We start from the raw sequence: 24,472 nt of genomic DNA, 5'->3' as shown, positions 1-24,472 counted from the left end.
TTTGAAATTTCTCTATATTTTAAAAAATTCCCCTATTCATTTAACAACCGTCCCTTGCCGTCCCCTAAAAAATGGCCCAAAAGTACCCTTGTACAGGAATCACGTCCCACCGTCCCCTTCCGTCCTTGTCCCAAAAACTCTGTGGAATGAAACCAGAAATTGCACTGATTCAAGAACATGAGTACCTACTAGGTATCTGTAACATGGCACTTCTGAAAACATGCCTTTCCCTAAAAGCATGTTCTTCAAGTTAGATTCCTCTTTTTGATCAAGCACAACAAAATTTGACTCCTTGAATTTTTTGCCACCATGCTTGCAGAGACCACTTTTTTGAACTGTGTTTGAACTTTGAATTGATGATGTGTGAGTTTAATTTTGTTTATAGAAAATATGCTGCTCCAAGTCAGATAGAGTAGAGTCTCATGCTAGAGGTCTTGGAGTTTATAAAGGCACAGTCATTTTTTTCGTCTCATCTTTGAATGCTTGGGAAATATAGTTTGTTAAGGATTTTTTATTTTACCCCATTTACCTATTTTACCCTGAGTTTTCGGGACGGGGATGGCGGGACAAGTTTTGGGGACGACAAATTTTTTTACCAATTTTTGGGACGGCAGGGGGATGGCAAAGGGGATGGCTATATAAAATATAGGGAAAATTTTAAATATATAGGGAAATTTTAAATGTACATATGAAACATAGATAAAGCATGTATATATACATTATATTCATATGAAAACATGGATAAAGCATGTATATGTACATTCCAGAACCTTAATATGCGACATTTGTGTTCAGAATTCATTGTCACTCAATATGCATTCATAATTCAGAATTCATTGTCAATGCTCAATATGCATTCATAATTGAAAATTCATTGTCAATATGCAGACACTTGTTTGCATGTAGTTCGTTGTTTCTTTCTGGTTGGAGGATATTTTGATAGTATTCCATTAGTACCATGGCCTACAACTGCTTCTTTATGCACTGCCAAGTTTTGGGTGTTAGTGAAACTCATTACCAAGCTGTTATTCATATTTCTGAGTGCTTTTGGCTATGATTCTGACCTGTTTACCTTTCATATCAGTGAAAAGTCCAATATTGCAGACCTGCAACCACTTTTTTACGCACTAACGAGTTCTGAGTGTTCGTGAAATTTATTACCAGGCTGCTGCTCATTATTTCTAAGTGCTTTTGGAAGTGATTCACACATATTACCTGTCATATTAGTGAAAATCCAGTTTTACTGACCTATAATAAAATTAAAAAATGTTTTTTTAGAGCATTTGAGTCTTTTCTTTTGTTTTAAAATGTGCTTGGAAAAGGGGGATGGCTGGCTGTCCCTGGGATGATTAGGGGACATCACATTTGAGAATCATTGCCGTCCCCAAGTTTCCAGGATGTTTCCTTGAATTTTGTCAATTTTGGGGACTGGGGGGGGGGGAGAGGGGGTGGAATTTAGGCCCGGGGACATAGCCATTTACGTAATTGTTTTTGATTGTACATGGCCTTTGGGACTTGTTTTCACACATCAGCCCATTCCAAATGGGGACCCCCTACTTTTTAGGCCCTCCCGGTCTTTTGGCTTGCGTTTTTGGGGTCTTTTCGCAGTAGTCTCGTCAGTCTCTCTACTTTGCAAGTGTTTTGGGGTCATATTGATTAAATTTGCTTTTCGTTTGAGCGAGTTTGGTGAAGTCTAGGGCCTGTTTTGTCTTTTTTTGGGTTTATGTCTTTTGTCCTAGATTTTAGGGGTTTTTGTTAGGGTTTTGAAGAAACCGAACATACGACTGGAATTAGGACCCTTCAAGGAAACTCCCAGTAAAATTTGAGCCAAAACGAAGCAACTTTCTATTTTTAGAAAGTTCCTATTTTTTAGGAATTTTATTGAGTCCCAGATTGGTCTATTATTTGCCAAAAATCAACTTACTATTTTTAGTAAGTTTCTATTTATAGTAAGTGCTTTTCTGACCTATTTTGCCCAAACCTTGACATTTTGAAACACTTACTATTTGGGAAAATCTATTTTTGGCAGGATCTTCATAGGAAAACATTAAAAGCTGAATATCTCTGAAGACGCTGAAGATTGAACGTTCTTGAAGACCATTTCTAAATCCGGAAGAGTCAGAAGGCAGACAACTTGGATAAAAAAAAATGGCCAAGTATGGAACTCCTATTCCATAAGAAGAAAGCATGCAAAATCATATAAGTCTAGAAATTCACATCAATCCACCAATGTCATCCTGATCCGAAAATGGCCCGAAATTTGAGTAAGTCTGAAAACTTGAAAGATCTTCCAAAATCCAGAATTTGCATTATGATTCCTATGGACCTGAAACCACTCTCAAACATCCTGACAATATATATGAAATATAACTTAAAGTATAAGAAAGGAAAAATTGACTAAGTGTTTGAAATTTCTTCCTTCAGGACATAGTTCTTGGAAATCATGAAAATTGGCTAAGGCATGAAGAATTTCCTTCCTCATGGTAAGGAACAAATTCCATTCCAAAGGAGAATTTCTCCACAACAAGAAATCACACCCAAGGATGAATTGAAGATAAAATTTCCAAGGCAAGGAAGGAATCAGGGATGAATTGAATAAGAAATTTCCCCCCAAGGGAAAAATTTGAAAAATCCATTTTCAGGGCTCAAATTACCTCCAAATTTAGAAATATTTGAAGATATGGATACGTGAGAGAATTCTCTCTCTCTCGGACCAAAACCCTAAAATTGTGGAAATTCCTAAAAAATAGGAGATGGTGGAGAATTGTTGAAAATCTCCTCCAGAGCAAGGAGAGTTCGAGAAACTTAAAGAAAAATTCTTCATGGATCAAATTCTTCTCTCATGAAGTTTTCTCTCTCCAAGATTTTCTCGCCAAGTGGCAGTCGAGTCAACGGATGTTGAATTAATGAAGCATCTCTCTGCATGCAGCTGTCACATTTATGGCATTATGACATATTCCTTCGGCATGCAGTTGTCGCATTCAGAAGATGATGGTGCATTTATGGCATCACGGGCGATTTTTGCATGAGGGTACATTCATTGCATAGTGGGCACTTCTGGAATGTAATTAATTGTAATGGGATGGAATTAATTGTATATGGGCATGATGGGTTATTAATTGGAGATTCCCACCTTTTTGCATCTTGAGTGGAGAATCTTTAGAGCAAACCATAATTAGGGTTTTGCATGTTATCATGGCTTGAGGCCTATATAAAGGGGCAACCCCCCTCATTTGTAAAGGGAGGGAGCCTTGTATGAAATTGTTGCGATAAGTTTTGAGATAATAATAGTGAAACATTGTTCTCTGATGGTGTCCACTTAAATTATTTTTTCAAAGCTTGCATGGTTTCACCTTCCTCACTTAGAGTAAAAGTAGTAAAGTGCTTTGATTTCAATGGAGAATGTAATGGTATCTGATGAATTTCCATAGTTCATACTTTTTGCATCTTGCTAATTGTAAGTTGCAGTGTAAAGTTAGTCTGAGCCCCCTAAATTTATGTTAAGTTCGATTGTGGATAGTCGTTTGGATTGCGCTGTTTTTGGGTATTCAAATGTACTTTCTCGATTTGAAAATCCTCTAGCATCCCCAAAAGATTGCACTGGTTCTTGCGGAGTTGTAGTTGATCTTGGCGAAGCAGAGCTTGGTTTATTTGGAATTTGTCCACCAAAGCACTATTCATTGTTATCACTACCCTTAGGAGTAGATTTAGATCCTTCTAAACCCTTTCCCTTTTACTTTCAGTTCATTTTAGTCCATTCGAAGCAGCAACATTGCATAATTGCCATATCTGATGATGGAGTTCCAACCACAACAAAGAAGTGAAAGAATGATGCAAACGTAAGGCCCCTTGGATTACTAGCAATCACATCAGTCAACTGAGTCACGTCCGTAGCATAAAGGAACCTTGGAGTCGATTGTTTGAACTTCTTGCAATCTTAGCATGCAATCGCACTTTGATCAAGAGAGAGTGAAGTGACCGTTAGGCAACTTTATTTTGTGTTAGACGCTGTCATACAAAACACCTCAACAGGACTTTGTGTCATTTTAATGTCCATCCCTGTCCCAGCAAAGTCAATTTTATTTTGTGATTTCTATGGTTCATATTCTCTTGGCTAGCCTAAAGAAATTCATTTATCTCAGAACATAAAGCAGTCAGTGGAGATTACTTTTGCTAGTGCAAAAACTATATAAAAATCTGTCATATTATTTGTAGATTATGAAATGATCTCTATCATACATGTTGGAAATATTGTAAGTTTTATTTTTATTGAACTGCTTAAATATTCTCCCAGCTATCATTCTTGGGCTCATATTATTTGTAGATTGTTTGAGGTCGAATCTACCCTATGTGAAATGATCTCTATCATACATGTTGGAAATATTGTAAGTTTTATTTTTATGGGGCTGCTTAAATATTCTCCCAGCTATCATTCTTGGGCTCATATTATTTGTAGATTGTTGAAGGTTGAATCTATCCTATGTGAAATGATCTCTATCATACATTTTGGAAATACTGTAAGTTTTATTTTTATGGTCCTGCTTAAATGTTCTCCCAGTTATCATTCATGGGCTATGTGTTGAACTGCAAAACTGCATATGCCAACTTTAGGAGTCAGGAACAAACTCCTCTTTTGAAAGGAGTCTGAAAGCCTCCCAAAGGTCTTAGGATCACTTTGTATCAGTATTATTACATATCTCAGTGACAAGATGTGTTCTGTTTAAATGAAGGCCTATTTAGATTCCTAATAAAGTGATCAAGTTTCAAGCTAATATTTATGGGTTTTTATCTCTAGAAAAATAAGATAGAAAGAGTACAAATGCTATTTAATACATTTAAAATGCCTTCATTAAAACATGGAAAGGATTCATATCAACCAGATTTAATTTGTTTTCTCGTCTTCATGAAGCAAGACATAAACTTGCCAAGTCAAATTTTCTCTTTACATTTACAAGCAAGTTATTGATTTCATTTAAAAGATACAACTGAACTACAAAAGATTAAAATCTATTCTAACTGATTGTGAAGAAAAAACCAAATATAAAAAGGGAAAGAGGAAACAAAGCCCTGTGTTATCCCAGAAGGAGAACTTGTGCTGTAGGATTGAACAAACAACTTGTAAACCAGCCTCTGCTCAATCTGCTGTTGCACAATTTACACACAAGAAGGTGTAATCTCGAAGGGATCGATCAGTTACAACAACTCTAGCAGTCACCCATCATGTACATGTGCTGAATGAAGCATAAAGCACCAGCAATTATGGAGATATTCATGAAATTCAGTTCTATATGCTGTAAACCAGTTTGTAGCATTTCACAGCTACAAGTAAACTGCCAAGAACACAAGCTAAAATTCAGATTCCATATATAAATTTACGAAAATTACAAAGTTGCTGGTACAGCATAGAAGGGATAATAATAATGTTTTTTCTTCCCTCTATGTGTCATCCGTATATAACAAGCCATCCATCTATCTATATGCCCATACCTCTGTGTATCTCTCCATTAATACACATATCTAAGTATGTCTTCTTTTTCATGAACAAATGTATCCATATCTATCTCATTTAAAGCTCCCACGTCTAGGCGTATCTCTCTATTAAATAAGAATCTCTCCATGATATGATATGCAACTATATCTTTTAAATGCATCTATATATCATATAGGTGATTATTTCTTTCTGTTTCTATTTAGGCATCTATATCTATCTCTATCTGCTTTATTAAAGCACTCATATCTGTTAAATGAAATTGTATCCTTCTTGATATGGTGCGCCTGAACCATATGTAAATCCATCCATTAAACGCGTCTACCTTTATCTATGTCTATATCTATCAATCAGGAAACTTCGTCTAGATGCGTCTCTATATGTCTATTTGTGTCCACTTTGCAGGCATGAGCGATTGACAAAGACCCTTAGCCTATTTTAATCCCTATAGGCTATTTGGATTGTGAATAGGAGATAATTAATTAATTAAATTAAGTTGTCTAAACAAAGTCATTTTATTTGGAAGACTTATATTTAATTAATTATTGTTGTTAAGTGGACAGTTTAATTAAAAAGGGACTTGTTTATGGGGCCAAAAATGTGAAATTTAATTATAGCTTGGAGGGAAAATAACAAGTTTTGGGAAATAATATCTATTTATTTCCAAAATGTGTATAAAAGAGGAGATGAGAAAATTCATTCTTGGCATTTCATTTGTAAAACCCCAATTGTGGAGATTGAGCTATTGTTCAACTTTTTGCCATTCTTGGCATTTTATTTGTAAAACTCCAGTTGTGGGGATTCAACTATTGTTAAGTTTTCTGCCCTAGGATGAAAATCCCATGGCAGAGATTGGTTTCGAGGACAGAAACCCTTCTAGCCAATTTGTGATGGATTCATTCAGGATTTGCAGGTGTGCTTATTGATCTGAAGAAATAAGGAGAGCCCTATCATTTTCAGTAGATTGAAGGATTAGAACTTCTCGAGTTTCATTTACCTGCAATTCACAATATACTACGATAGTGTTGGAGCGTCTAGAACTTGGCAAGAATTTAGTGTATTTTTTATTATCGATGCCAGCTGTACCATGTTGTGGCCTGGCTATACCACTGGTTAGACACTAAGGCAGCCATACCAAGTTGTAGAAGGGGTGATTGGAGTTGCGATAGGTTAGAAGTGATTTGTGGGAAAACCAAGGCTGGTCGACCCGTATCTCTGCTGTCAAATACACCCTGCAGATCATACAAGGTGGTGCGCGAGTTTTGAAGTGAGATGCGGTCATAAATAATGGATTTTGGTACCTTCTTCACCACTGACATCAGCAATTAATAAGTTTCAGCAGTTAGAGGATGTCCTTGGGCTGTTTTGAGGACATATGAGGAAGAAGTACGTCTGCAACAATAGTATAATTGCTAAGAACTATACAGGTTAAAGGTCATCATTCTGAATAATAAATACTTCTGGATTTTATCAGCAGTTATTCCCGGACTGGAAGGTCAGATTTTATTATCGTTTTCAGTTCTATATGTGTTTATATGTGAGTTAATATCTTGCATAGGGCTCAATATGTTTGAAATTGAAAAGAACATTTATTCAAAGGAAAATCAATAGCAAGCTCTATGTTTGGTGAAATTAATAGCATCATTTCCAGCACTTCCATTGTGGACATTCTCTCAAACACTTTGCAAAATGATCATAATTGTTCGAATATCATAGTTCTTGGTACTTGCCATTTCATCAAATATTTGACAAAATACCGCAGAGATTAGTTGGGCACTTTACATTTAATGCACCTACATATCTTTTAATGTGCCTCATTATGAATGTACCTAGTTATATCCATTAAACAAAATCATCTCCTTGTTTATTACATATGCCGCCTTCTGAGAAAAGTCCAACATCTTTTATGAAGAGCAAGTAAAAAATTAAATTATTACGATCGATCCATTTTGCATAATATCTTCATATTGAACTTGTTGATGGTGTTTTGATGCACTATCAAACACAGAATAAAATACTAAGTATTCTATCCTCTCTTGAGTAAAGACCCTCAAATGCTGAAGATTCGCATAAGGATCACTTGAGATGACTTCAAGGTTCTTTTATGTCAGGTCTTGACTTGTCGGATAGCTTCAATGGCATTGATGTGATTTGATGTACCTGCGAGGGGACTTACGTTGAATGCCTGAATGCTTGAATGATGCTGGAACGTTGGATTTCACTTGATTTGAAAAAAAGGAAAAAGGATAAGGGTTGAAAGAGATCTAATTCTAACTCTAAGAATGTTGGAGCAATGGATGATCTTTGATGAAACTCTAACTAAGTTTTGCTTCGACATGCAACAAACATCTTCACAAGGCTAGTGTGATCTTCTAAGGGTAGCTTTATGATTTTCAAATCATCACCACAAGCATAGACACCATCTAGTTGATGCATATCAATGAAGAAGCAATAATTGAAGTTAAGCTTAGGCTGAATGATTCCAGTTGACCACACAAGGCACTTTACTATCGATAAGGTGTTAGTGGTATGGATATACAATGTTCACCATTGATCACACAAAAGTTCTTTCATTCATCTAATTAACTTGAAATCAAATTGAGAAGTATAAAGACCATGCAAATTGTTGAATCAACACATTGAATGCACCATATCTTCAATGAAGTTTACATGCTTTTTGCAACAATGTCGTGGCAACAATCTTTGCCTTCTCTTTCTACTCTACTCTAAAATGGTAGCTGCTTTTGAACTACTAACTATCCTCTAACTATCTATTAACCTTACAAATGAAGAAGTGAGGCCTTTTATAGTGCTCTCATTACATTTCAGTGGCTCAAATTGATTTGAAATCAATGGTCAATATTACAAGATAGAAACCCTAATTAGGGTTCGTTGAACCCATTACAAAGCATTAAATGCTTGACCAATGATACAATTATAGATGATGGGGCACATGTCCTTCTTAGAAAATTCAACCAATAGGTGACAAGGGTGGGTACTTCGAACTTTGTGCCCATGTAGCAGTTATCTCCTTTTGATAGATGAGTCGAGGTACATTGGATCTAGACGCCTTCTCGTGAAATGATATGATTGGATGTAATGATGACTAGGGGCCACCTTAGCTTGTTCTTGTAACTCATCACAAGTGTGTAATTGAATGCGGCATATCTCTTGATACTCAACATGTGCAAGCGCTTGATGTGATGATGAATCCTCTCATGTGGATCTTCTAACTTTGATTAACTCTTCTTAAACTTGCCTCGTCTTGATCACCTGCATTTGCGAGCCTTCATTTGGCTATACTGGCAATGATTCTTGGATTTCCAAAGGAAATTCAAGATTGTGAAAATTTTCATCTTAAGTGCATGATGCTGACGCATATTTTTTGCCTTGATGTTGCATTTGGTGTAGATCTTGTCGTTGCCTATACATGATTCTCCTTGTGCCTTGAAGTGCATTAAACCTATTTCTCCTTGCATGATCTCGCGACTTGACGATGCAATGTCATTGCCTTAGACAAATTGTGCCATTGTCTAGGATGCCTTGTTTGAGCTTGAGACGTGACGTGATGCATTATCTCCCTTCTTGATGAGAGCTCGTCGTGATCCGGCTCGCGTGCACCTATGAGATTTGTTTAAGTTAGCATCATGTAATGAAATTTACTTGCAAGTATGGAATTGATTATATAGGCATAAAACCTCAATAAAATCTTGTAGTCCCAAATTATTTTTTAACCGATCAATGTAATTATCTTAATAAAATAATAGTCCTTTCAAAGCCTATAAGATGATCAAAATAAAATAAAGGGAAAGAATCCTTATGATTAGTCAAGATATAATGTATGTAACATTAGGTCATGGTCATTTTAAAACGTATATATTAACCATCCCAGACCTGCAATTTCTCAAAATAATCTGATATACGTATTTTTTTGTTGTTTTGATGATCCTTGACCTGTATCAGATTGAATCGCCCTTTGGATGAATGAGACTCTTCACCTAGTTGCTGTCCTTGATCAATTAAAAGCGTTGACCTGAGACTAGAGAAACATAATTACAACTACGGTGTTCACAATGATCTCAATATTGCATGAGCTAAAACCGTTTCCCTCAATGAAATCTCATTATCCAAAGTCGCTGTCTGAATCAGCAAGCAGGTTAGAATGGCCGCCTGATAAAGATTGAGTAGAGTTGCTAAATAACGATCCAAAATGTGAAAACTCGCAGACCTGAGATGATTATCACCCCTTTGAAATGATTTGTCTATCAAAATCATATAAAGTCCCAATGTTGCATGAGTAGTTGTTGCTGGTGATCGAATATGGAAGTGCAGTCAAGTCTTTCAAAATAATAATCTCCCAAACCTAAGATCACTGAATATTACTTCAATCCGATGGTGCAATAGATCGCTGTGACTTACGGTGATTAGCTTGCCACCCTCCAAAATGGACAAATTGCTGATTAGAATGAATTCGGCCAAAGTCTCTACCTTGCAAATATGAATCGCCGAGTGTAATAAGTTGATCAAAATATGATCGCTGTGAACAAGTTTAGTGCCATAGGTGTATTCATTCCAGTCTTGATCAAAATCGCATTTAGGATGAACTCATTATGGTCGTGTATGATTGAACTTGAACTGCTATTGTCTGATCATGATCACAATCGTGATTATTAATGAAAGAACTCTCTGTCAAATTCGCTGATGGTGCAAGTGGAAGTCGAATTTCTGCTTCGATGAAATCGCTGCCCCCCAACATCGCCATGTGCATGCCATTCAAATCTTGGGCTGAATAATAATAATTGATCAAAATTCATGTGGAAGTCTCCCATGCTAATTTGCCATGGTGATGATCAGAGTTTCCATTTTGATATCAGTCTTTGCTGTTTATGTCATAACCGCATCCTTCACATATCAATAGGTGAAAATTGCATCAGTTCAAACATAATTTGACAACCAAATCACTTGCAAAATATAATTGCTGATCAAACACAAATCAGAATCGTTTCATCTTATGAATTCCCCCCCAAATCATTGTTTCTTGCTGAAATTTGATTAAAACCAACTGGCTGGTAATTGGATCGATTATAGAAGACAATATTGATGTCAGATTGATCAAATGAAATGATAGATCTGGAATTTATAATCACTCCAGGGGCTTCGTATTTCATCACAATACTTAGGCAATTTTCATTGAATGAGTTACATCGTAGCCTCCCTTATCGATTTGCAGACGTGGGCAAAGTCGTATTGCCTTGTTGGAAGTTGATGAGGTCTGATCGCTGCCTCCATTAAATGTACTTGGGATGCATTATAAATGTCTTGCAACATACATTGAATAATCAATCGCCTTTAATCTCGGTTAGGAGGACATCAAACTATACCCCTTGCATTTGTAACTGGTTGATAAAGGTGGGCACCTTATTAAATTCAACTCCATTGATCTCGAAATTGGCCCAAATCCAATTGATTAAATGCTTATCATATAAGCTTTGTTATGTATCACTTGATGGCTTTACTTAAAATCGAGTTGCCACCTTGGTCAATTGATTTCAAAGCGACTTATATTAAATGATTGCCCCTCATGGTGAAGTCACCACCTTAATTAAATATGTGATCTCAAAATCGTGGCTCTCATATTTAATCAACTTAATGCTTTTACTTCCTTTGTTCGCTTCAATCATTTAATACCACTTAGTTGATTGCAAAAGATGTATCAAACTTGTTCCTCATTGTGCAATTGAATATCTCAAAATCGTTCTTTATTAAATGATTGGTGTTTATCAACTTGCAAACCAATATCGAACCTCTTTATTTGATTTTCATGAAAAGTTCTCGTCCTTGGGCCTTGTTCATTGATTCCAAGGTGATCATTGAATGTCTACTACACTTTGCATCGTGGGAGTTTTCCAAGCCATTGTTGCTCAAGCATTTGCATTGTGTGCTCTTGTCACCTTCATTCATCAACTTGAACTTACACTTGCTCATTGTGCAAACGGATATTACATCATTTTGAGCGACTTTGCATTGCTAGGAGCAGTGATGAGCAATGCACGAAGAGTGCAATGCTTTCGAAAAGCAATGTTTAAATAAGGTGATGCCATTTAAAGGCAACGCTTGAAAATAGTAACGATATTAACGAGGCACTGCTTAAAAGCAGCAGTGACATCGAGAGGCACTGCTTAAAAAGCAGCAGTGCTCTTGAGAGGCACTGCTTATTTTCCATGCCTTAGCCAAATTTTCATGATTTTCATTTTTTGATTTGTTTTGTATTTTTTAATTTTTAAATTTTTTTAGTGTTTTTAAATTTTTTAATTTTTTTTTGTGCTGTTTGAATTTTTTGGATTTTTTGGGCTTTTTGATTTTAAAAGTCACAAACTTTAAACTATACTAAATTAAGACACCTATTCTACGACAACTATGCTAAAAAAAAGTGGGGGTCCCCATTTGCGATGGGGCGATGTGTGAATACATCACAACGGAACATCATCCACAAGATTTGAGACAAGCTAATGCATTGAGCCATGCTGGAGAATTTGGGCAGCTTTGGTCATTTTGTATTTAAATTCCATCTATCCAACTGCGCAGTGTGTCATTTTCCATGAACTCCAAATTATCCTCACTCCACTTAGTATAATTTGCACTTTCAAACAAATCAAAAGTTATTCCCCAGTAGTTTAATTTTTTTAGACGAACAGGAATTTTAAATTTTAAATTACATTTCATTTAAGTTTCTTTTAATTTGCAAGGGCTTTAATTGTGCGTAGGCATTAATGATAAAAGCAAAAAAGGGTGGCTAAGTTTGACTGATTTCCATATTGCGTGGCATCCCATGAGAAGATACACAATGGTGGGTGAAATGACAACTAAACATAACACAGGTAATTCCTGTACTTAAATCTGCAAGAGAAGTTGCATTAAATTGGCCAAAGCTTGGGATTTCCCTATGGATAAGCAATCAAGTTTATTGGTTTTAACGGACATGCAAAGGATTGGTAATGGTCACAAAGATGCAGCAGTGAGACTGGTGATATAAAACTCAATACCTCAGAATAATAAATTGATGAATTTCAGACTTCAAACCTCTGATCGAGAGGGCTTAAATGACATGCTCCAGTTTGTGTGAAGATTTTTGCACTAGACACATAATTTTGGATGTGAGAGGCTCGATTGAATGTAGTTCACTAGATATTTTAAAATCCAAAAATAGTCAATGAAATACATTGGCCTCAAGATGTGAAACATAGAGCTTATGAACAACAAAGGGACATGCTTCTTACCATGCATGTGTGTAAAAACCAATATAGGTAAACTTGGGTGCAACATGTGGACAAAAGTGTAATAAGGAGACATGTATATACAAATATAGGTCAGATGCCAAACATGAAAGCTCATGAATTTGAATTATAATGATCATGTGAATCGATTTAAGAAGTTCAAGAGAATAAAAATGATACAGCCACAAGAGAATATAGAGCACTGTGAAAGCACAGCCTGGAGAAAATATAGAAACATAATCAAACCATACAACGAAACATGAATACTATACAGAGACTCCAGCATATTGTTCAAAACAAGGGATGAATGCTGAAAGATATACAAAAGAAAATTTGGGCAATCAGGGCAAAGAAAACATAAATCAAGGGTTTCAATGATTTCAGTAGAAATTAGGGGGATCTTGCAAGAGCAGCAACGCTATGCTTAGTCTCATCTCAGGGAGACTTGTCTTGCTATTCAAGCAGAGTCAAGTGGATGAAAGAGGGTTGAGAATTTTCAAGAGCTATTTTTTTTCCTTGTACAGTCTTTGTCAGTTACATGGTAAAAAGTCTTGAGCTGAGTTTTGTGTTTCATATTGCAACTAATTTGCTGGTATCAATATTTATTATTTTAGCTTTACATTTTTTCTAATTGCTTTGAGTCGGCAGGCATTTTTTTTTTTGAGCACATGTATTTGGTTCTTGAGCATTTTTCTTATTGGTTTTTCAGGCATTGGCATACAAACATGTCCTTGATGGACAGAGTTGCATAATTGCTGAACAAAGTGGTTCAGGAAAGACTCTAGCATATCTTGCACCACTGGTACAGCGTCTAAGAGAGGAAGAACTTAAAGGCAAAAGCAAGTCATTTTCCAAGAGCCCACGTGCACTGATCTTGGTACCAACTGCTGAGTTGGCTGCTCAGGTTAGTTATTTTGTAATTTTTTGTTTGCATTGTTTCTGTTGGCTTCAAATAATTTTCTCTCTTGTTTCTGTTAATAATCTCATCCATTTTGCAAGTTCTAATAGGGATCAGCAATTATAGTGCTAAACTATCATGAGAATATTTGGTATGTGTATCATATTTTGTTTAGTACACATGGGAATAGTTTTAAGTCCACATTATTTTAATGCTTTTCATTTTGATAATTGTTTTCGTGAATTTTCCTAAATTACCTTTGTAATGTGTGTTTGGTTCTTCTGTCTGTCTTCTTTGGGTTTTTGTGAAGTAAATTTTTTCAATTCACGAACATGATTTGTCCTGAGTTTGCTTTGAACATCTTTTAATTTCTTATTTTGTTTTGTTTAGATTCTTAGACTATTTATGAAACAAAATTTCATCTTCATTGTGTAATTTGCATCTGGTGCAAGCTAATGGACAAGAAAATTTAGTTTTGCCTTTGACATGCTAATACTATCATGGTTGCCATCTCATAAAAATGCTAAAATAGCTGTAACTTGATGAATTTTAAAGTAATGGAATAAAATAATAGGTCATGTATGTTGAGCACTTACAAGAAAATAGGTTTATAGGTAGTACCTTGTTCCCTGCCTACCACATTCATTCATTATTTTTATTCACCTTTTTATATAAATTTCATGGGACATTTAGAACCTCCTTTTGGACAGCTTTCAAACGCACGTATCTGGAAAAGTATGCACTACTTAATGTCTTCCTTTGCTGAAGGTCATTTTGCTGTTTGGAAGTTGATATAAGTTATACGAGTTGAACTAGGTTAGCTTGTGGCATTGAGCAAATTATCATAAGCAGATCCATATTTATAATATTGCAAATCAGCATTTAGGACACTGCAAAGTGTCATATAAGCCAATTCTTGAGATATTGCTTTATGATGGGGGGAGTTAGTCCATGGGATATTTGTTGATGTGTAGCTAGGTTGGATCCTTCTAGGGCCAACCTAGCACGTTTTATGGCTAAGTGGCCTGTCGGCCTTAGCCACAAGGTTGGCAAAATTTAATGTATTAATCATTCAATCTGGCCCTAAGTGGGTGGCTTCATTTGGGCCCTAATGTAACTTGTTCATGTATTAGGTCTGGCCCTATACATGTAACTTGTAAATTAAATAGGGCTGATCCTATTTTTGGCGCCAAGTTGGAAGGGCCGACCCAAGGCTTACTAGCAAAGCTTGCCACATATATAAACCAAGTCATTTGTAATCATTAAACACACAGTTAGCGAATCATCTGCTTATGATCAGCGAAGTCACCTCTGCAAATCTGCTTTCCAATGTAATGGTTACCCCAAAATCCACTTCTAAATGAAATCACAGCTATAAAGTAATTCCGTCAAACACTTTGCTTGCAGTCCTTAATTTCTCTGTTTTTGTGTTACAACCCTTATGACTCTGGAATGGTTTGTTGTATTGTTTTTTTTTGTGCTCTTTTAACAAGGATCTATGCATGTAACATGAATATGAAAATGAAAGCATAAACACACAACTAAAATAACCAGCATACTGTATTTATAATGATTTTCAAATTAAGTGCAATATTGGCAATGAAACAACTCACTAAATACTCCAGCAATAGAATGGCATGAATATTGTTTACCTCAAAGAGTGATGGCCTGGGCCATAGCATTAGGCTGCTGCTAACAAGATGCTACAGTACGCAGCTGCTACAGTATGCAGCTGCTACAGTGACTCTGCTACAGTACGTGGTTGCTACAGTGACACGGCTGCTACAGTATGCAGTTGCTACAGTTCACTGCTGCTACAGTAATATTTTATCTTCAGTCAGTCCAATGTCTTCACATATCATCCCCTCAAGTGGCATAAGCATCGGACAAATGGTGAAGAAGTTATGAGCAAAACATCCAATCTGCCTATAGCTAGAAACGCGCCCAAACTGCTTGACAATGAAGCTGGTAGCAATGGATTCCAAAGGCCAAACCCCAGGGGAATGATGTCTAGAATGTCACAAGAGAGGATAGACGTTCTCTGATGCCAAGAACAGATCTGCAACTCATGCACCAATTTCTTCTCATATTCAACATATCTAATGAAGCCACAAACACTTTCTTTTATTCTTTTTCCAAAGGTCGACTCAACTCTCATGGGCAATGTGGGATAAAAGATGAGCAATATAAAACATATATTAAAATATTCACTTATGTCTCCCTTGGGTACACATCCCCATAAAATAAATATTAGAGTAACACTTTAATATTTTACAATTAAATTAAATGTTACTTTAATAAAACTTTAGGCAGTAAAATGTATTAGCAATCGGACTCCGAATAATGCGAGTGATAGCTCGTCGGAAAGCTCTCACCGAGGAATATCAAATCCAAACACCAAAACTGGCCTCCACTGTGTCCTGCTGACTTACTAAAAATAGTAAGTATGCCTGAAACTGAGTAAATCAACTTTGTTTTGGCCCAAACTGGAAATGACTAGGCCAAAACACTCCAGGATCCCCTTAAACCCTTCGTTAGCCCTCGGGACCATGTAGAACAAGGCTAACGCACACGCACTTGGTCAACTGCTAAAGTGGGGATAGTACATCCAAACAACAGCGAATTTGTTCAGGGCTTCATTTAGGGCAGCGACTTCAAGATTAAGATCAGCGAACTTCTCTAGGGCTGGTGAATTCATCCTCAAGGCCAGCGAACTGCTCCTAGGGCAGCAAACTTGCTCTATATGCTGTGTATCACCTTCAGACCAAGCATTTTGTCTACACCAGATTGAGAATCAATCAGATAAGTCTGTTCTATGTGCTGTTCACTCTGCTGTGTGCCCTAATTTGGGTTTTCTGCTGATCATATCACTTCATGTTTGAAGTGAAGTTGTAATACTCATACTGATTTCTGAGTTAATATAAGTTTAGACTTTGTTGTTGGGTTTTTCACCTCCAAGAGGGAGGTTTTCCAAGGGTACTGCTGTGTTATGCATGTTTATTGTTTCATTTCTGCATATTGTTATCAGTCTGTTCTATAAAACTAACAATATTAACATATACTTGTTGTCAAATTGGCTGTAAGAAGGGTTTAAAGTTTAATTTATGGTTCTAGGTAAATTTCTTATTTTTTTCTTACGAAAATTGGAGTTTTACATTACATAGAGAACACAAAGCACACTTAAAACAATGAGGTGATATTGGGGATACCTTTCTTACCCTAGCAAGATGATGAAAGCATTTCTGATCTCCTCAATCAAATTATATAATCAGCTCCTCAGTACCAACTTGCATCTAATTTATTTCAATAGTGCTTAAAATCTACACAACAAAACCCTTTTGTGGAGCTTTTGTCACACGGCACTAATGAATTTAAAGAAGAGCAGTTTGGTCAATAATGCACCATACCAATGCACATTGCTAACAAATCCAAGGACTGCTAAAAATGGCTTCCCTCAGTGTGTAGGTCTACATAGGATAATTGTGGTTCAATTGACAAATGCTTGGCCAAAATGTTTTAACAACTTTCAATCCCAACTGGTATAGCTTAATCCTCTTGTTTATGGCACTGCATGCATAAGTCTCTGAAGATCTGCTTTTAGCAATTTTGAGTTTACTGGGAAGACCCTACATAAGAACCACCATCTAGGAAGCCTTAAACACCAGGTATGGACCATACCAAGCTAGTTCCCCTCACCCTTTGTTTTCTCATCAGCAGCTGGAATTCAATTTCTCAATAATATTTGTTTACAGTTTATTGAGATTCTAAAAAGTATGTGATTCATCACATAAGATTGATTTACCATCCCGTTACACACCCTTCTAATGTTTATGGTGTTATGCTCAACCATATGGCCATCTTCCAAAAATAAAATCAATATCAATGCTTTTAGATATTTGTAAATTTCAAATGAGTGACAGGTTTCAAAAATTTCTTCTAGGAGAACAGATTGACCTATTACATTCTACAAGAGCTATTTATTGTGTTCCTCCAAGTTTTCAGGATTGGGAGATGCGGGGTCACAGTTTTGAGGATGGCAAAAAAGTTCCTAAATTTTGGGGATGGCCAAGAGATGGCAATTAAAATGTTTTAAACAAAGTATATGTGGTCAAAATTTCTAAAAAGTAAATTCAACTTTTTGAATTTGCAATAACAATCCTCTTTTTTGCTTTTTAGCATTTTTTATATAAAAGATTACTCATGTCCTCAGAGTAATAGTAAAGGCAAGATGCCATTGGATTTGGTGATGACAAAAAGTGTTGATGTTACAGTAGCTATGGTCAGATTCCTTCAGGCTGACATAGAGAATATAAATGTACAAGTGGCCTATCGGCCTTATACATTACCACGAAGGAGCGATTTATATGTACTAAATATAAAATATTTAATTAATGTTTATTAAGGGCCGACTAAACTAAGTCTGCCACCTCCTTGCTTAAGACGTGTTCTTTCATTGAGGGCCGACCCTTTGTGAAAGGGTGCTACGCACATGTATATATGAAGAACAATCTCATTCATTCTATATGATCCATCAAATACAAGAGCAGTACAAATAATAGCAGAGCAGATCGACATTATAAGTGCAGATCGCTATCTATTATAATTGCAGATTGATATATTGAAGAGGCAGATCGACTTGGTGATAGAGTCGAATTTCTGAAATTGCAGATTGATTTGTGCTAAGGGTGAACTTCATTCTTACATTGTGTGATCTGTGTAACGCCTTGATTTTGGCCAATTGTAAAAGGTATCTTGCTGCTTATATTTGAGATGTAAATAAAGATACTTATTGCTGGGTTTTTCTCCGTCAAGTTGGAGGGTTTTCCTAGGGTATATGCTGTGCAAACTTGTGTGAATTGTCTCATATCTGCATTGTTCTAAATCTGATCATAAAATAACATGGTACCACAGCGGGTTTGAGAAGATCGTGATTAGATTTCCTTATAGCAGCAAAGTTCTCCTTCATCTCTCACCTTCAAGGAGCAATATCAAAGCCTCGGAAAAATGGTGAACGGTCTCAAGGTCGAAGATAGACTTGAAGTTGCTTCAAACTTCACTTCGTGGAAGTTTAGAGTTCTTATTGCACTTGAAGAAAATGATCTTCTTCAGTTTGTGGAAGCAAAAGATTTATGTGAGCCAGAAGATCAATCGGAGAAACTTCAATTCAAGAAGAATGCCATAAAAGCGAAGAAGATCTTGATTGACTCCGTGAAGAATCACTATTCCAAGATGACAACTGCAAGAGATATGTTCAAAACCTTGGAAGGTCTATATGAGATCAACAACACAAGTAGGGCTCTTGCATTGAGGCAACAACTTCATCAAGTCAAGATGGCGAAAGGCGAAACAGTCATATCATTCTTCATGAAGATCTCAAAGTTGAGGGATCAACTAAGCGCCATTGGAGATCAAGTTGTGGATAAAGATCTTGTCATGTTGGCATTAAATGGCCTTCCTCATTCTTGGGAGCCATTTATTCAAAGTATCAGTGAGAGATCCAAGTTGCCCAAGTTTGATCGTCTTCGTGCTGATTGCATCCAAGAGGAATCTAGGTTGGTTGCAAGGGGAAATGGCAAAGGCTCTCAAAATGAAGACACTCATGTTCTAGCCGCTCAATCTACTAAGAAGAAAGGAATAGATTGGAGAAATTGCAACTTCAAGAGGAATAGAGATCAAAGATTAGATTCTGCACCTGATTCAAAGAAGAAGAAGAAAGATCTCTCCCACATTCAGTGCTTTAGATGTGACAAGTTTGGTCACTATGCAAGAGATTGTTTAACAAGGCCAAAGCAACAAGTGGCAAACATTAATGAAGTCTCAACTCAAAAGGAAGCTGGAGACAATTCTAATGGATTCCTCTTCATATCCAACTTATCAAGTAATGTTCCCACGGATAGTGACACCTGGTTGATTGATAGTGGAGCTTTTCGTCACATCACAGGCTATCGAGAACATCTTTCTGATTTGGTGGAAAGAGAGACTAATCTTCAAGTGATCATTGGAGATGATGTATGCTATTCTATGAAAGGTTTTGGTGCCACTTCTCTCCATCTAGAATCTGGCATTCCCCTTCATCTAAGTGATGTCTTGTTCGTGCCAGGAATCAAGAGGAATCTTGTATCTATTTCAGCCTTGGAGGACAAAGGTTATCAAGTAGCATTTTCAGAAGGGAGAGTTCTTGCATGGCCAAAGAACTCCAACATCAAGATTGCTCGTGTGATCGAGAATTGACATGAGAGTTTGTACATGCTTTCCATTCGTCCAGTTCAAGCTCTTCTACATGACTCTTCTAGTTCTAGCGAACTATGGCATACAAGACTTGGTCATCTACATTACAGGACTCCTCATCATTGGAAAAGATGTTTAAAGGTATTCCTAAACTTAGTCATGTACATGACAGTACTTGTAAAGGTTGTGGTATGGGTAAAAATACTAAGAGTCCATTTCATAGCAGTGAAAGTAGATCAAAAGAAATATTAGATCTTGCACATTTTGATTTATGTGGTCCAATGTCTATGGCTTCCCTAAGTGGATTTTTGTATTATGTAATTTTCATAGATGATTTCTCTAGGAAAACTTGGATTTATTTCTTTAGGACTAAAGAATCTGATGAAGTCCTAGGTAGATTTAAAGAGTTTAAGGCACAAGTAGAAAAATTGTCTGTGAAAAGAATTAAAGTTTTAAGGTCCAATAATGGAGGTGAATACACCTCTAGTAGATTTCGTGATTTCTGTATTGAGGCAAGAATGAAGAGGGAGTTTTGTGTCCCTTAAAACCCACAACAAAATGGGGTTGCAGAAAGAAAGAACAAATCCATTGTTGAAGCTACAAAAGCCATGATCCATGATCAAGACCTTCAAACATTTCTTTGGGCCAAAGCATCGAGGACAACAGTATGTGTTCAGAATAGAAGTCCTCATTCGATACTGCAAAATATGACTCCAGAAGAAGCCTTTATAAGTGTGAAGCCTGAAGTCAATCACTTGAGAATCTTTGGCTGTGCTGTGAGCTGTGCTGTGTATGTTCATGTACCTAAAGATAAAAGAACTAAGCTGGATCCTTCTGGCAAGAAAGGGATATTTGTGGGCTATAGTGAAACTTCTAAAGCCTACATAATCTTCATTCTAGGTCATAAGCATATAGAGGTTAGGAAAGATGTTACCTCTGAAGAAGATGTTTCATCTAGAAAATCTAAAGGTTCATGCATGGAGATAGATGATGAAGATCAAGAGACTCCTCGAGACATGGACATTGATCATACTCCTGAGATTCAGAGGGAGTCTACTGAACCAGTAGAGACTATTGATCCAATTGAACCCTTGGATCCTACTGATGGCCCTAGAGATATTATGTAATGTCCCCTTCTCAGTGATGTGCATTTAGTGGTCCATTGGCCTATTTCGGAGACTCGTAGGCTATTTGGAAAGGAGAATTAGGGTTTCCTATTTTCTAGGAGGATTCTTTTGTGTTTTCAAGGCGTATATGTGGGAGTTTGACAGTTTGGATTCTGGATTCCTTCTGGGTTTTTAGAGAGCTTCAAGATGGTTCGACATGCATTTGCATCGGGTGACTTTTTCCTGACTTACTATTTTTAGTAAGTGCGACGGCTGCTCGGAATGTGGTTAAAATCACTTTGGAAACACTTACTATTTTTAGCAGTATGCTATTTTTAGTGAGTACTATTTTTAGCAGTTCTATTTTTAGCAGGATGTCAGTTGGCCTGTTTAGATGGCTATTTCCAGCAGGTCAGTTTGAGCAGTTGGTCTTCCAGCATTTTTTGGTGCTATTCTTGGCAAGGATTCTACAGCTCAGCTCAGATGACTATTTTTGGCAGTTCAGTTCAGAGCCACGACTCAGTTCAGTTTTGGTGATTTCAAGCACTTCAGTCTTCGGCTCAATTTGGCAATAATCAATATTTGAGGAGAAGGTATTTTAATATATTATACCTTAGGCATGAGGTATTAATATTTGATTATTTTATGGATGGACGACTTAGGAAGGGAGAAAATATTAATTTTATCCTAAGTCTATTTGGGCGAAAATTGCATATGACTTTAGGGGGGTCGTCATGGTGTTAATAAGTAAATTATAACTCAAGGCAAATGGGCGATTTTCTAAGTATATTGCCTTAGTAATATACTTAGAAAATGAATGACGTACGTCGTTGTTGTGCCTATACGATGAGTGACCTACTCCTTGCACGACCCCTTCTTGCCTTCCGTATGGTGTACAGAAGTAGCCTTGTGACCAATCTTCGTGCTCTTTGTACTGTGTACGAACTTCTTGTGTATGTTCTTGTCTTTGCCTGTATGGTTCCTTTTGTTTAATTTTTTCTCTCAATTCCATATTTTTAAACAGTATACTTGCATACGATTTGACTTCGTACGGGTATGATTTCTTTTTGTGCAAGCTCCCTTGTTCGTATTGCCTATGTTTTTCCTTTGTGGGCTTTTTCATTCCACTTTCCATCTACATACTACCAAATTTATCATCCATAACTTTACATGCTTCCATGGGTTGCTCTTCACCGAGAGTTGTAGCTTCAAGGAAATTACATGTTGGCGAAAATACCTCATAGTCTTCCATTTCCTAATGGAATAGTCCATTTATTGAACTCGTCTCATCTTCAGAGCAATCTTCCAGTTCGAGCACCCCTTCATCGTTAGGTTCCATGCCTTTCGTTGCTTCGTCCATACCTAACTCTCCACCCTCAGATTTTGAGTCGGAGGATACCAGTTCTTCACTCACCGCCTGGTTCCTCAACTCACTGAGGTGCTTCCTCCCATCATTCTCTATCGAGAGTGTGTTCCACTTCCAATTATGATTTGCCTTGGCAGTAATCAACCATCTCTTCCTAAGGAGTGCATCTTATGCCTTCTTTTGTAACAGAATGACTAAAAGTCCAAGAAAAATAGTTGTGTCCCAATCATTACTTTTTGTGCCATCAATGTTCCCAACAACTTGATGTCGTGTTGGTCGACACCTACCAAGTGGAATGTCGACCGCCAGAGTGTCGGCTTTCTTAGACATTTCCAAGTGTCCTCCGACAACACATTAACTCCTGAGCCCCCGTCGATGATGGTGTTTGCCAACTTTTGGCCCATTATTTCCATCTTGACAACAACTGGCTTCTTCTCAATGTTCATCATTAGCAACATTAGATCATTGGCCTCATTCCCTTCGAGTGGTGGTTTCCCCGTCAGTTCCTCTTGTGGCTTACATTGTTTTTGGATGACTAGTTGTGACATAGTTTGAAGAAGGTCTACCACCTTATGGGTATGTTTGTCTATTACACTTGTCGAAATATGTTCTTCTTTGACTCCTGTAATGCTGTACTTGCAATTCCATTGGAGGTTACTTGTTCCTTCGCCAACACTTGTTCTACTTCGGCTCTGGCTTCTCGGAATCGTTCCTTCTTCGTACAAGAGTTTGAATACATCGACTTCTTTGTCTGTGCTCTCGTAATTGCCAAAATTGTGTCCTCTTGTTCCTCCATGTCCAGCATATTAATACCCTTCTGCTTTGGACAATTGGTGTCTTCATGGTCACCTTGTCCACACCATTTGCACAATAATTGTACATTGTCTTTCTTGTTCTGGTAGTCTCTCACAAAGTGTCCCCATTCACTACATTGTTGGCACTGTATGATAGGAGGTCCTCTGGAGTCATCCTGTATTTGATTTCACCCTTGTTGATTTCCATAACCGCCCGGTGATACATTCTATGGTTTCAATGGGCTAGGCTCCCCTTGTGTAAAGAGTACTTGTGTACTTCTCGTTTTCAAATTGTATGGGCACTCCTTGATTGAATGCCCCAACACTTGGCAAATCTCACAAAACATATTTCTAGGACAATTACCTTTTGTGTGCCCCTCGCTTTTGCATTCAGTACACCATAGTTCATTAGTTAATTTATTGGTTCCTTTCTCGGCCTTCGATTCTTTCATCATTCTCAACATATCCTATCGAAGGGCTTGTACGGTTTTGAATTCTTCATCACTACTACCTTCGGTGCTCTCGTCATTGTCGATCTTCCTCTTCCCTCGGGAGGATGATTTTTTTTTCACTCTTGATGTCCATCGCCTGATTGTAAGCATCGGCGTACGAGAATAGAGGCACTACTTTCATCTTGTTGCGCAGGGAGGGGATCAATCCCTTAGTGAACCACCTCTTCAACCTGTCGGCTAGCTGGTTCTCCATCTTGTTCAGCAATTCTTTGAGCCTACGATTGTAAGCACGTACACTCTCATTTTTACCTTGCTTGGTATTGGTATTATAGATTTCTGCTACAATCTCGTTGTCATCTCTCAAGAGTTTGAACTCCTCGAATGCCTTCTTTGGATTAGTCCATCCCGCCTTGTGCTTAGTGTCAAGGTCTATGTACCAGTCAATGGCAATCCCTTGAAGAGTGGTAGGAAATGCCTTTAGCCAGTAGTCCTTTTCATCTTGGCCATTCACCTCCCATATCGTTATATGTCTTGCAATGACGTACAGGATCCTTCAATCCATCCCCCTGTAAATTGAGGGAGTTTTTGCTTCTCCTGGGTGGTCATCATTATTCACTCTGAAGGTATCGGAGGAGTCTTCGACTCAATTCCTCAGCGAGGGACAACTTTTCGCAAATTGGTTTCTCGCCTACTTACTCCCTTGTGTATTGGACTTGGGGGACTGTTCCGACCGCTACATTCCGGTGCTTTCGCTGCACTCTCGGCCACGCACTCGTCCTCTACATGTCCACCTCTAGCGTCCCCAACACTCGGGTACTTCTAGGTGTGCCAGACTTGGGTGGACTATTCCGACAGCCACATTCCGA

At 37.4% G+C, this 24,472-nt stretch overlaps 1 protein-coding gene across 3 annotated transcripts in view; it reads left to right on the top strand.

The window, feature by feature from the left end:
- LOC131074115 (DEAD-box ATP-dependent RNA helicase 50) overlaps positions 1 to 24,472 on the top strand; it is a 161,345-nt gene that overhangs the window by 23,631 nt on the left and 113,242 nt on the right. For 2 of the 3 annotated variants that reach the window (XM_058010663.2, XM_058010665.2), the window contains exon 3: positions 13,472 to 13,666. The exons of the other annotated variant lie outside the window; for it this stretch is intronic. In XM_058010663.2, the coding sequence (XP_057866646.1) occupies positions 13,472 to 13,666 (195 nt within the window). The remainder of the gene's footprint in view (positions 1 to 13,471; positions 13,667 to 24,472) is intronic. 3 annotated transcript variants of the gene reach the window in all.

The sequence above is a fragment of the Cryptomeria japonica genome, chromosome 4 (assembly GCF_030272615.1).
Source record: "Cryptomeria japonica chromosome 4, Sugi_1.0, whole genome shotgun sequence".
Classification (NCBI taxonomy): domain Eukaryota; kingdom Viridiplantae; phylum Streptophyta; class Pinopsida; order Cupressales; family Cupressaceae; genus Cryptomeria; species Cryptomeria japonica.
The sequence above is the reverse complement of the archived record's forward strand: the minus strand, read 5'-3'. Positions and strand labels throughout refer to the sequence as shown.